The sequence below is a fragment of the Callospermophilus lateralis genome, chromosome 5 (genome assembly GCF_048772815.1).
Source record: "Callospermophilus lateralis isolate mCalLat2 chromosome 5, mCalLat2.hap1, whole genome shotgun sequence".
Classification (NCBI taxonomy): domain Eukaryota; kingdom Metazoa; phylum Chordata; class Mammalia; order Rodentia; family Sciuridae; genus Callospermophilus; species Callospermophilus lateralis.
In genome coordinates, this window is record NC_135309.1 from 7,359,748 (window position 1) to 7,373,400 (window position 13,653).

The 13,653-nt window shown below is 37.6% G+C and overlaps 1 protein-coding gene across 1 annotated transcript; it reads left to right on the top strand.

The window, feature by feature from the left end:
* Window positions 1-1,463: 1,463 nt before the first annotated feature.
* LOC143398919 (olfactory receptor 2M3-like) lies at window positions 1,464-2,402 on the top strand. Its single transcript, XM_076855628.2, has one exon. The coding sequence runs from the start codon at window positions 1,464-1,466 to the stop codon at window positions 2,400-2,402; it is 939 nt and encodes a 312-aa protein (XP_076711743.2).
* The last annotated feature ends 11,251 nt before the right edge of the window (window positions 2,403-13,653 follow it).

Here is a 13,653-nt window from a genome sequence, read left to right on the forward strand (position 1 = left end):
AGAATCCAAACTGCCCTCTTTCCCTTGACCATATGGAGTTTATGGAGTTAAAAATCTTGAAATATTGAAAAAGCAGGGTCAACCAGAGAAAAAAAATATAGGGAATTTGTAATATTCATTAATAAAGTGAAATGACTTTCTTTTTATGTTAAATATTGAGTCACCTTCACAAGTTCAGAACTAAATTTTATGAAACCCTAGGAGAAAACGTGGGTCGTAACACAGAGTACCATAATTGAAGACAGGGGACTGAATTCCCTGCAGGATTGCAGAAGCAAGCCACAGATTACTTACAGAACTGTGCTGCAGAGGCTCACTCTAGAAATTTAAATGCTTTTGGTGGTCTTGGAAGTGGGGTGTCTTCTTGAACGCATGTGGAAGGTAAGTCCCAGGAAGAAGGTATATTCCAAAATATTTAGATGGTTTGGCCATTGTGGAGTCCAAGTCACTGGGTGGAATCACAGGCTATTCAACAATTGTGTATTAGAAATTCTGTCATTTGAAATTCTTCATTTGAAATTCTTCCAAATAATGAGGTGATTTTTCATGTTGATCTACAACTTACCCCTTTATAGTCACTGAAATCGTAGAATAATGCATTTCTTATATTTCCAACAGTTTTCAGATTGAATGAAATAATACTAGTGAAGATGCTAAGGGAATGTAATGCCTTGTTTACAGTGATATAAAATATGATATTTTAAGAATAATTGCAAGATACTCCAGTTCAATTGATATTTATGGGGATCTTAGGAACATGCCTTATACATGAATCTCGGTTGGATTAGGAACATCTCAGAAATAAAAAGCACATAACTTACCAATCAGAAACCAACAATCTCGTAAGGAAAATGAAGGGGTGACAAGGTCTGAGTAGAAATGGCAAGATGCATCTGAAAAATGCACGCTGTGACAGATGTGATTGCATGAGGAATTTTAAGGGGTAGCTTATCTTTAAGACAACCATGTGAGGGGTAGAGAGGACAGAAACAAAATCCTAGAGATGCTGTTTAACTTGTCTGGTGATAAAAGAGTTGGTGTAGAAAAGAACGTAAGCCCAGGTTTTCCTGAAATAGAGGTCCTGGCCTTCATGTGCATGCGGAACAGAGAGGGAGGCCCTGTCAAGCTCGGTGTGTGCAGAGCTTGCCCTGGAACAGAGAAGGGAACAGAAAGCCAGCTGTGTGGCTGGAAGTGGAAGGAGAAGTGGCTTTCAGGGGTCCAGGACTGTAGGAAAAAAAAAACTTCCAGGTTTTTACTGTGAAACCCAGCATGTGCAAAATGTAAATATCTTGCATTTAAAAGCACATCAAGTTACAAACAAGCCTTAACCACCCTGATGTACAAATCAAAATTACATATATAATTTTGTAGTGTGCTTGTGTAAGAGAAAAATCCTCCATATTTCCATAGCACAAACCTGCCCATTTCTTACATGCTGTCCTCTCCACAGTGAGCAGCTCACCATGGCCTGGGAGAACCAGACCTTCAGCCCTGTCTTCATCCTGCTGGGCATCTTCAACCACAGCCCCACCCACACCTTCCTCTTCGCTCTGGTCCTGGGCATCTTCACATTGGCCATCATGGGGAACTCCACCATGGTGCTCCTCATCCACCTGGATGCCCAGCTGCACATCCCCATGTACTTCCTCCTCAGCCAGCTCTCCCTCATGGACCTCATGCTCATCTGCACCACTGTCCCAAAGATGGCCTTCAACTATCTTTCTGGCAGGAACTCCATCTCTCTGGCAGGCTGCGGGACCCAGATATTCTTCTACGTGTCCCTGATGGGAGCCGAGTGCTTCCTGTTGGCAGCAATGGCCCATGATCACTATGTGGCCATTTGCCACCCATTAAGATACCCAGTTCTCATGAGCCAGAAAGTCTGTGGCTTCATGGCTGCTGCTTCCTGGCTTCTTGGCTCCCTTGACGGTATAATTGAAGCTGCAGTTTCCTTGTCCTTCCTATACTGTGGTTCCCGGGAAATACCCCAGTTTTTCTGTGATGTCCCTGCCCTGCTCACCCTCGCATGCACTGACACCTTGACATTTGAAAGGATGATATTTATCTGCTGTATCATTATGCTTCTGTTCCCTGTAGGCATCATCATTGCTTCCTATGCTCGTGTGATTCTGGCAGTCATTCACATGGGGTCTGGGGAGGGTCGCCGCAAAGCTTTTGCCACCTGCTCCTCCCACCTCATGGTGGTGGGCATGTACTATGGAGCAGCCATGTTCATCTACATGCGGCCCACTTCTGACCGGTCCCCCACCCAGGACAAGATGGTGTCGGCCTTCTACACCATTCTCACGCCCATGCTGAACCCCCTCATCTACAGCCTGCGCAACAGGGAGGTGTCCAGAGCATTCATGAAGGTACTAGGGAAGGGAAAGTCTGGAGAGTGAGCTGAGTAATGGTGTTTTTGCTTTGTTTTTGAGCACACTTGATATGCTTATATTTATATGCAGGCTAATGCACATCAGCATTAAGTTTTCTCATCTTTGTAGTTCTACTAACCACAATATAAATCACCAGCAAACATTGTTAGGAAAGATAATGCACATCTGTGTGTTGTCCCTACTTAGCAAATGGAGGTGGTCATCTGTGGAAGCAGCCCCTTAATTGATTGTAGCACTCAGATTTTTAGCATGTGGTACATTTAATCTGGACATGGGATTGCTTATGTAGAGTTCAGTATATCCTGGACTTACCATTTTGCTGAAATGACTCATCGTTTTTTATCTATTGACTCATAGATAACTTTTAATATAAATATTGAAATGAAGGTAACTTAGGTGGAGAAAAACAGGCATTACTTGGAGGTTTGGCATGTTGTGTTTGGGGTGAACACTGTCCTTTGGGGTACTGGATGACTGAGAAACTCTCATTTATTTTCTTCCTCTACAGATTATCTTATACAAAGGATACTGAAATGTTCTTAAGATTTTCTGAGTGTGGATTTTACATCCTTAGGCGTTCTAACCCTTAGGTGTAGAATATACTGCAATTGATTTGCACTGTTTTTTGAACAATTGCTTAACTGATGTGATCAATATTTAATAGAAAAATGTTTCCTAAAATCTTTATATTTTCTCTTAAATTTTATGTATGACATACATATTTATACATAGATAATATGTGGTTGTTTTGGTATTATATAAGATGAAGGGCAGTCGAGATTTTACCCTACCCCTAACTGCCTTATAAAACCCCTATTATTGTGTTGCTTTCTTCTTCTCCATAACACTAACCACAAACCTAGCACTGTATTGAGCTTCTCTTTATTTTAAGCTGGGCCTTCTGTTCAGTAAGCTCTTTTGCATGTGGCTCAGAGTCATCTTTCACACTGCAGTGGTTGTTGAAGTGATCCCCTTCCTCTGCAGCAGAGGGACTCTTGCTTTCCTCTCTGAAGCTAGCAGGACTGTTTGTTCCTCTCAGGGTGAGGCAGGATCCTCTCTAAAAAGCCTCCCAGCTGGTTAAATCAGGCCAATATCAGAATACCTCCCTTTATATGGCTTAAATAAACCAAAGTTGGATCTTAGCATTCTGAAAAAAAACCGGTGTTCCTGATATATAATGAACTTGATCCTGCAGGTAAAGCTAGAGGGTGCAGATCATGAGAGGAGCTCAGCATTCCTCCTTCAGGATATGCCACGAGTCATTGCAGACCCATATCCACACAGACACAGAGATGACATCACCAAAAACTGGTCCTGGCACATGTGTCTTACAATAGTGGTGATTTTCTTGTGGTAGACTGCACTGTGTCAGCTTGGAATTCTTTACACTTCTTTTTAATGGACTAACATATAATTTGGAAGTTGATTATGCTTCTCTAATTTGCGCATTGCTCCTCTACTTACTGTAAAACAGCACTCAATACAGTGCATGCAATAGTTTATAAACAGGGTTGGCTGTGAATTACTTTCACTCTCTTTCCCTTTTTCAGGTCTAGCAGACCATTAAAACAAATGCTTCTCCTCTGCTCAAGCACACAGGTTAAAAAGCAATATCTGAGTTCAGTGAAATAATTCATAAGACTTTTCTACCTTATTAAAAACAAGACTACTTTAGAGGTGGGGCATGATTGCACTAGACTATAATCTTAGCAACTCCAGAGACTGAGGCAGGGGACCACAAGCTTGAGGCCAGCCTCAGCAACTGTTTCAAAAAAAAAAAAAAAAAAAAAAAAAGACTGGGGCGATGATTCAGTGGTTAAGCTCCCTGAGTTCAATCCCCCAAAACAGGAGTGAGAAGAAAGTCTACTCTTCACTACTCTTCAACCAAATTGTCTTACTCATATAATTGTTTGAATTTTTTATAGAAATTTAATTCAATTTTGGGTTAAACCAATGTTTTTATATTTGACTTTAAGGAAGTAACTATAATGATAAATAGACAAATATAATGATAAACACTATATTACCTAATCAAATAATATTACTAGCTGGAAAAATTTCTAAGCTTATTAAAGATAGAGTATACTAAAAGATTATTTACTTTAAGAAACATGATGGTTTTCATATAGATATAATGAATCAAAACTGCAATTAATAGCCTAAGTCTTTGCTAAAGTATTTAAAATGTTAAACTATAACAAACTTTAAGTCACCTACTAATGATTATGGTTAAGAAAAATATTTTGTCTCTATGTAAATGAAGCTTCAGCCTCTGATATTTTTAAAAATAAATGATAAACCTTGAGATGAATGCTCTTATCATATATTTCCCATAAATCATCTATATCATGTGTGAAAAATTTTATGATATATATATATGTAATATAGAGGAGAGGAATTCCCTCACAGATTGTGCAATGTTAAAAGAATTGAGGCACGGACTCATTATAAATTTAAAACAATAGAAAATTTTAGAGCATTTTGACCAATAACGTACACATTTTTAAAAAGGAACAATACAATCCAAGTCAGAGGAATGATCTGATTCAAATACCGTACATGCACTGGATGTAGACGTGTAGGATTCAATTTGGTCCTAAGAGCAGTTCAGTGCCAAAAAGTGTGTAGAAGATTGAATAGCAGAGTGCAGGCTGGAGTTAGACCTGGGTCTGGGGAAGACGGAACAAGCAAGTGGAAATGCCTAGGTGGGAGGTGAGGAGCCGAGAACGCAGGCGGTGGACGCCCAGGGCAGAGGGCAGTGAGGGTGAGCAGGGCCTCAGAAGTCAAGGAGAGCTGAGAAGCACGTCTTCCTGGCAGGAATCGTGCCTGGCATTGCTCAGCGTGGATGAAGGGGTAGCTAGCGAGGCCCAGGGACCTAAGCTGTCGTCTCAATAAGAGAGAACAAGGATTTTAGAGCAGCACTAAGTACGCAGTTCCACGTGCCAGCTGCGGTGTGGCGCCCTCTGTCGGAGCCTCACCCGTCCCTCCTGGGGCCCAGCATGGATCTCCCATGCCACGTAAGTCGCCCACTTACAGTGTAAGATTCAACGTGTTTTAGCATCTTCCCAAGTGTGGCCATAATCGACATAGTTTTACACCTTTATCACCCCATCACCCTTCCTTAATAGCAGTCATCCCCCACCCACACCACCTTCTACAGACGCTGACCCACTTCTACCTGCAGATCTGAATCCAGCTCTCTCCATAAACTGGGTTATTAGTGTCCCAGGGCTGGTCAGTTCTACTCAGCTGTCTTCAGGGCCCATCCGTGTTGCAGGTGTCAAAACTTCAACCAACATATTACCCTACAATATTCTACCATATGGATACAATTTATTGGTTTGTGCATCTTTGCACTGGGCTCATTATCTCTTATTTTGAAAACGTGTATAAATTTTTGTGTAAAAATGTGTTTTCAATTACTTTTAGTATATTATTAGGAATAGAATTAGGGGGTCCTCTGGTGACTCTATGTCTAACTCTTTGATCATTTACCAGATTATTTTTCAAATCATACTACCTTTCTCAATGTCTAATATAAGAATAGTACTTTACATTCCAACTGGCAGTGTACAGAGTTATAATTGGCCCACTTTCTCACAAACACTTGGTATTATTTCTATTTTGAACAAAATGATCCGGGTGTGCAAGTTGATATCTCATTGTAGTGTTCATTTTATGTCCCTGATAATTAATGATGTGGTGAATGTCATTTATGTACTTATTGGTCAGTTGTGATATCTTTTTTCCAGGAAATGTCTATCTGGTGATTTGTTAATTTTTAAATTGGGTTATGTATCTGTTTATTATTAAGGCTTAAATGTTATTTATAGTTCTAGATATAGGATTATAACAGAACATATGAGTTACAAATATTTTTTTTCTATATGTTATGTAGTTTTTCATAGTTTTCTGATGTTCTAAACACAAAAGCTCTATTTTTTGTTGTTTTTCGTTGTGATGAATTTCAGTGTTATTCCACTACTTTTTTTTTCTTGCTTATGCTTTTGATATTATGTCAAAGAACCTATTTCCAAATCCAAAGTAATAATTCTTTCTTTCTGTTTATATTTTCTTCTTAGATCTTTATAGTTTTCATTTTCTGTCTCAGATAATTGATGCATTTGAGTTATTTATGTATGGTATGTGATACAGATGCAAATTTACTATTTTTCATGTGAATAAATAAACAGTCGTCTCAGTGCACAAACACACAATTTACTGTGTCAGCATATTTATTAAAAAAATTACTTATATTGCCAGGTACAGTGGTGCACACCTGTAATCTCATCAGCTCACGAGGCTGAGGCAGGAAGACAGCCATAGCAATTTAGCAAGATCCTGTCTAAAAAAATTTAAAAAGGGGCTGTGGATGTGACTAAGTGATTGAACACCCCTATTTTCAATCCCCAGTACCAAAAATACAGGAAAAAATTACATATATGAATGTAAGAGTTTAACAATTATATCTAGTTGATCTGTATGACTATTTTTACACCAGAACGACAGAATCTTTAGTACTGTAAATCTGTAGTACATTTTAAAATTGATGTGTGAGCACTATGAATTTGTCAACCTTTTGTGCAGAATTGATTTCGTTATTTGAATATTATATGCTAAACTTGTCAATTTCTGCCGAAAATCACATGGTAATGTAATGTGTTGTTTCTATAATTTAATATGAGACATATTTGCCACTTGATGATAATGTCATCCATGCTATAAACTTGGTATATCTTTCTATTTCTTTGGTTATTCTTTAATTTATCTAAAAAGATTCTTTTGTTTAGAGTATAAATTTGCACATCTTTTGTTATCATTATCCTGAACAGTTTGTTATTTTTAACATAGTGATAGGTAGACATTTTTTTTCTATATAGGGGATTGAATCTAGGGCCTCACCCATGCTACAAATTACCATGGAACTATTCTTCCAATTCAGGAATTATTTTGGTAATTGTTTAGTCCATTCATTGCCAGAACATAGACATACACTTGAGTTTTATATATTGATTTTTTTTATTCTGAAAATTTACCAAACTTATAATTAGTTGTAGTATATCTAAGCAGTTGAGAAGTTCAGGGTGTTCTCTTTTCATTTCATTCCATTGATGTGGCTTTCTAAATAGTAATACTGTACTGGCAGTGCTGTGGCACCAATTGTAACATGCCCGAACCCAGGCACATATGGATGATTCCAACATTTTAGAAAAATGGGAATGATTTATTTCAAATCAACCCACTAGAGACTGTAAGCATTAAGGTGAAAATTTTTAAAAGATAAGAGAAATATGTAAAGAAAAAAAAATCACAAGAGAAATTTCAGAGCACTTAGGTAGGAAAATGAAATGCAGCATGATACCTACTGACTTACTGACATTTTGATTGGTACTACATTGACTTTGTAGATCAAGATGAAAATACTGACATCTTAACAACATTGAATTTTCCTATTTATGAATGTGGATTAACTCTCCATTTGCTTAGTTTTCTTAGATTTTTCAATTCAAAAATTTCATCGGTGTTATGATTAGTGTGTTAAATTTATACCATAGAAGGACCACCCCCACCCACCAACAGACACCCCCAGGAGCTCAGGCCCAGCCAAGATCTGCCTCCACCAACCTGTGTGGGAGCCTAGGCCCAGTGTAGACCTTGGTTCCACCCCCACTACCACCACTGCCTGAGAGCCCAAGTCTAAACCACTTCCATCTTGAGACACTGCAGTCATCCCCACAGCCTTCTCCATGCAGTAGCCTCTACCTTAGGACAACAGACAGGACCTAGGAGCTAGCTGCATCTTGGAGCAGGCATCCCAAAGCCAGTGTATAGCCCATCCTTTCAGTCCCATCTCTGAAAGACTTTGCATCCATCTTGGGGCACCCCCACTGCTATCTGGAGTTACCACCGCTATTGCCTCCACTACCTATAGTTATAGTAATGTCCACCTTGGGACACCAGCAGGATCTGGAAGCCCAAAACCATGGTGAGGTACAGACCATCTGCACAGATACTACAAGATTATAGGGTAGAAACTGTAATACCTCAGATCCACACCTCAAGTAAGGAAATCACATAGTCAACATAAAAAAAAAAAAAAAAACAAGGGAGGAAGTTCCCCAAACAAATCAGGATACTACAATAACAGGACCCACAAATAGTGCAGTTGATGAAATATCAGAGAAGGGGCTCAGAATGTTCATAATTAAAATAACCTGTGAATTAAAGAGTGATGTAAATGAAAAATACAGGCAAAAACTGATCATTCCAGCAAAGAGATAAGAGAACAATAGCATTCATTGATCACACCAACAAAGAGATAAAGGAGCAAATACAGTTAGCAAAATATTACTTCAAGAAAGAGACAGAGACTCTGAAAAAAATCCTTGAAATGAAGAAAACAATAAATCAAATTAAAAAACTCAATAGAAAGCACTACCAACAACCTAGATGACGTGGAAGATAGAACATCAGATAATGAAGACAAAGTGTACAATCTGGAAAACAAAATTGACCACACAGTGAAGATGGCAAGAAACCATAAACAAAACATCCAAGAATTATGGGACAGTATCAAAAGATCAAATCTAGGAGTTATTGGGATAGAGGAAGGTACAAGAGTTTCAAACCAAAGGAATGCACAATCTCTTCAATGAGGTAATATCAGAAATTTTCCCACACATGAAGAATGAACTGGAAAATCAAACACAAGAGGCTTACAGGACACAAAATGTATAAAGTTACAACAGATCTACACCAAGGCACATTATAATGAAAATGCCTAGTATTCATAATAAGGACAGAATCTTAAAGGCTTCAAGAGAGAGGAATCAGATCAGATATAGGGGGAGACCAATTCGTATCCCACCAGATTTTTCAAACCAGACCCTGAAAGCCAGGAGATTATAGAACAACATATACAAAGCTCTGAACGAAAATGGATGTCAACTAAGAATCTTATTTCCAACAAAATTAAGCTTTAAATTTGATGATGAAATAAAAACCTTCCATGATAAACAAAATTTAGAAAAATTTACAACTAGAAAGCCTGCACGGCACCAAGATATTCCATGAAGAGAAAATGAAAAACAACAATGAAAATCATCAAAGGGATGTATTATACTAAAGACAAACCAAGTCAAGTTAAATGCCAAAAATAAACAAAAATGGCTGGGAATAAAAATCATTTCTTAATAATAACCCTGAATGTTAATGGCCTAAACTCTCCAATCAAAAGACATAGATTAGCATTGGATCATAAAAAGAGACCCAACAATATTCTGCCTCCAAGAGACTCATCTTATAGGAAAAGACATCCACAGGCTGAAGGTAAAAGGTTGGGATAAATCATATCACTCACATGGACTGCGGAAGCAAGCAGGGATTTCCAGCCTCATATCAAAAAAAAGTAGACTTCAAGCCAAAGGTAATCAAAAGAGATAAAGAAGGATAGTTCATCTATTTAAGGGAACCATACACCAACAAGCCATAACAATAATAAATGTATATTCCCCAACAATGGAGCATCTACGTTCATCAAACAAACTCTTCTCAAGTTCAAGAGTCAAATAGATCACAACACAATAATTTTGGGTGACTTCAACTCACCTCTTTCATCTCTAGATAGAGCCTCCAAACAAAAGCTGAACAGAGAAACTATAGAACTCAATAATACAATCAATAACTTAGATTTAACTGATATATATAAAATATTGCATCCTTCAATGAGAGAGTACACTTTCTTCTCAGCAGCACATGGATCCTTCGCTAAAATAGACTATATATTATGCCACAAAGAAACTCTTAGCAATGCTAAATATAGAGATACTACCTTGCAGTCTATCAAATCATAATAAAATGAAATTAGAAATCAATGATAAAATAAAAAAAATAAAAGCTACTCCAACACCTGGAGACTAAATAATATGCTACTGAATGAACAATGGATTGCAAGACATCAAGGAGGAGATTAAAAAATTCTTAGAGGTAAATGAGAACACATAAACAATCTATCAAAATCTCTGGGACACTATGAAGGCAGTATTAAGAGGAAAGTTCATTTCATGGAATTCATTTCTTCAAAAAAGAAAAAGTCAACAAATAAATTACCTAACATTACATCTTAAAGCCCTAGAAAAAGAACAAATCAACACCAAAAGCAGTAGAAGACATGAAATAATTAAAATCAGAGCTGAAATCAATGAAATTGAAACAAAAGAAACATTTGAAAAAATTTCATTCTTTGAAAAAAATAAAATAAAATTGACAAAACTTAGCCATGCTAACAAAGGGAAGGAGAGAGAAAACTCAAATTACTAACATCTGTGATTAAAAAGTAAATATCACAAAAGACACTACAGAAATACAGAAGAAAATCAGAAATTATTTTGAAAACTTGTGCCAAAAAATAGAAAATATCCAAGGCATTGACAAATTTCCAGAGTAATATAATTTGCCCTAATTGATTCAGGATGATATATACAATTTAAATAGACCAATTTTAAGCAAGGAAATAGAGGATACCATTAGAAGCCTACCAACCAAGAAAACCCCAGGACCAGATGGATACACAGCTGAGTTCTACAAGACCTTTAAAAAAGAACTGAAAAAAAAATAGTCTTCAAATTATTTCATAAAAATAGAAAAATAGAAATAGAGGAGCACTTCCAAACTCATTCTATGAGGCCCATATCACCCTGATTACAAAACCAGGCAAAGACACATCAAAGAAAGAAAACTTCAGACCCATATCTCCTCTAATGAACATAGATGCAAAAATTCTCAATAAAATTCTGGCAAATCTAATACAAAAGTATATCAAAAAGATAGTGCACCAAGATTAAGTGGGGTTCATCCCAGAGATGCAAGGTTGGTTCAACATACAGAAAGCAATAAATGTAATCCATCACATCAATAGACTTTAAGATAAGAAACACATAATTGTCTTAATAGATGCAGAAAAAGCATTCAACAAAATACAGCACCCCTTCATGTTCAAAGCACTAGAAAAATTAGGGATTACAGGAACATATCTCAGCAGTAAAAGCTATCTATGCTAAGACCAAAGGCCAACATCATTCTAAATGAAGAATAATGGAAGGCATTCCCTCTAAAAACTGGAAAAAGACAGGGCTACTCTCTTGCACCACTTCTGTTTAACATAATTCCTGAAACACTTGCCAGAGCAATTAGACAGGCAGAAGAAATTAAAGGGATATGGATAGGAAAAGAAGAACTGAGTTTAGCACTATTTGCTGATTATATGATTCTATACCTAGAAAACCTAAAGAATTCCACCAGAGAACTTCAAGAACTAGTAAATGTTCTTAGTCCTGTTCATTGAAGGGATACATCTAATCAGGAAATAAGGTGCTAGAAGGACTTATGAGCCACATCAGTCTCTAAGGTATGACTTTTTGACATTTCAGTTGGCCAGTCTGAAACTCTGTAAATGTCCATCTTAAAACCATTTCCCTCCTGTGGACTAACTCTTATAATAATAGAAATTGATAACATGAATTTGCATAAAATGTCTCCTCTTTTGAACTTTTTGCCTTTACTAAGTCTTTTCTTGGGCTTTTCTTTTAATGGTATCTAAATATAAGTTCTGGGTTTTAAGAGTTAACTTTTCCACATTTTTTCCCTTAATGTATGGACCTTTGGGAGGGCAAATTTAGCCTTAAGGATTGCTTGGGATGATGGGGAAGAGTCATAGCATGAGGAATTTCTCTGGAATTCTGACATTATGTCTCAACCCCTATGACTGACAATATCTGAATTTTCTCAGAACTAGCCACTCCACACAAGATTACAGCCATGAAGTCCAATTGTCCAGGAGAAAAATTGGATGGAAAGGAAATACAATTATCTCAATTACTCCAAACACCAAATATTTCATTAAATAGAGAAGGCTGTAGATACAGGAAGGAAACAGTGTCAGTCTGGTTCAAGAGTACGATGAAGCATGCAAAGAACTTTTTGATCACTTAGGAAGGCTGTTTCCTGATCCACTTCTTTTATTCTTTATACCATAACATGTTCTTGATTATCACACTGTAGATGTAACACACCTACTGTATGTTGCAGGGAAAAGTCATGTCAGGTGAAAATTATGGAAGAAGAGGGAAACAGAACTGGATTACAATGACTGTTAAGATTAACATAAGCTAGGGATCTCTTCCTTAAAGATTTTACAGGCATTTCCCTTTCCCAGAGGCTATGCTCCTGCCCCTCACTTGAGTTAGGATTCAGCATATGAATTTTGGGAGGACAAAACAGTCCATGGTACTGTCTGTGACCTATTCTATGTGACTTAACATTGTGGTTGTAAAATACATTCTTCAAGCTTTTCACAACTTTATGTTAAATTTTTCTTGAAGTTAATTCCATTTTTGTAATTTATTCTACTCTAGACTTGTACTGTTCAGCTCAGGGAATTTATGCTGTTTTAATTTTTCAATATGATATATAAAATTTTAGTTATAATTTGTATCATTATAACTATAGTGCTTGCACTTCTGTGCGGATTTTGTGTAGTGGAGTCATACCTTTGTTTTGAGACACATTTTAGATCCCAATTCAAACTTTGCAAGAAGAAGAGAAAACCAGTGAAAAGAAGCAAATAAGGACCTCTTTCTTGGCCCCTTCAGACATGTCCTGGAGCTCCCACTTCAGCTTTCCTGGAATTTGGAGAGGAGATGCATCCCTCTGACTGCAGTGGAGCACAGCCCCAGTGCTCTGGGAGCTCCTCCCAGCTGGGAGGCTGGTGGCACTTCTCAGGGATGTGCTACAGGAAGAGGCAGAGCACAGAGCCAGCCATGGGCCTGTGGGCTCAGAGCCAGACAGCACACTGCTGTCACTCCAGGCCACCAAGGATCCACAGGGACCACTATGGTCTCTGTTAGAATTGTCATCATCTCCTACCCTCAGTCCACTGTTTCCCAAAGGATGATGCAGAACACAGTGAAAACTACTTCAGGCTCACTGAAAAGAGGGGACGTCAGACAAGGTGAAATCTCTGAGCTTCTCCCTCACACCCAGGATGGTTGAAGACTTTCAAGAGAAAGAAAATTTCAGTGTTTCTGGTCCTTCTAGGTGAATACTGGGGCTTCAGGAGTGGTAGGGAAATTATTGGGGAACAGAGATCCTCCATGGAATGAATATTTTATATATATATATATATATATATATATATATATATATATATATATATATATATATATCTTCAAGTTTGTTTTCAAGAAGGAAGCTGATATAT

Bases quoted from the DNA above. Each gene is read 5' to 3' on its own strand.
- LOC143398919 (XM_076855628.2), top strand. From the start codon at position 1,464: ATGGCCTGGGAGAACCAGACCTTCAGCCCTGTCTTCATCCTGCTGGGC.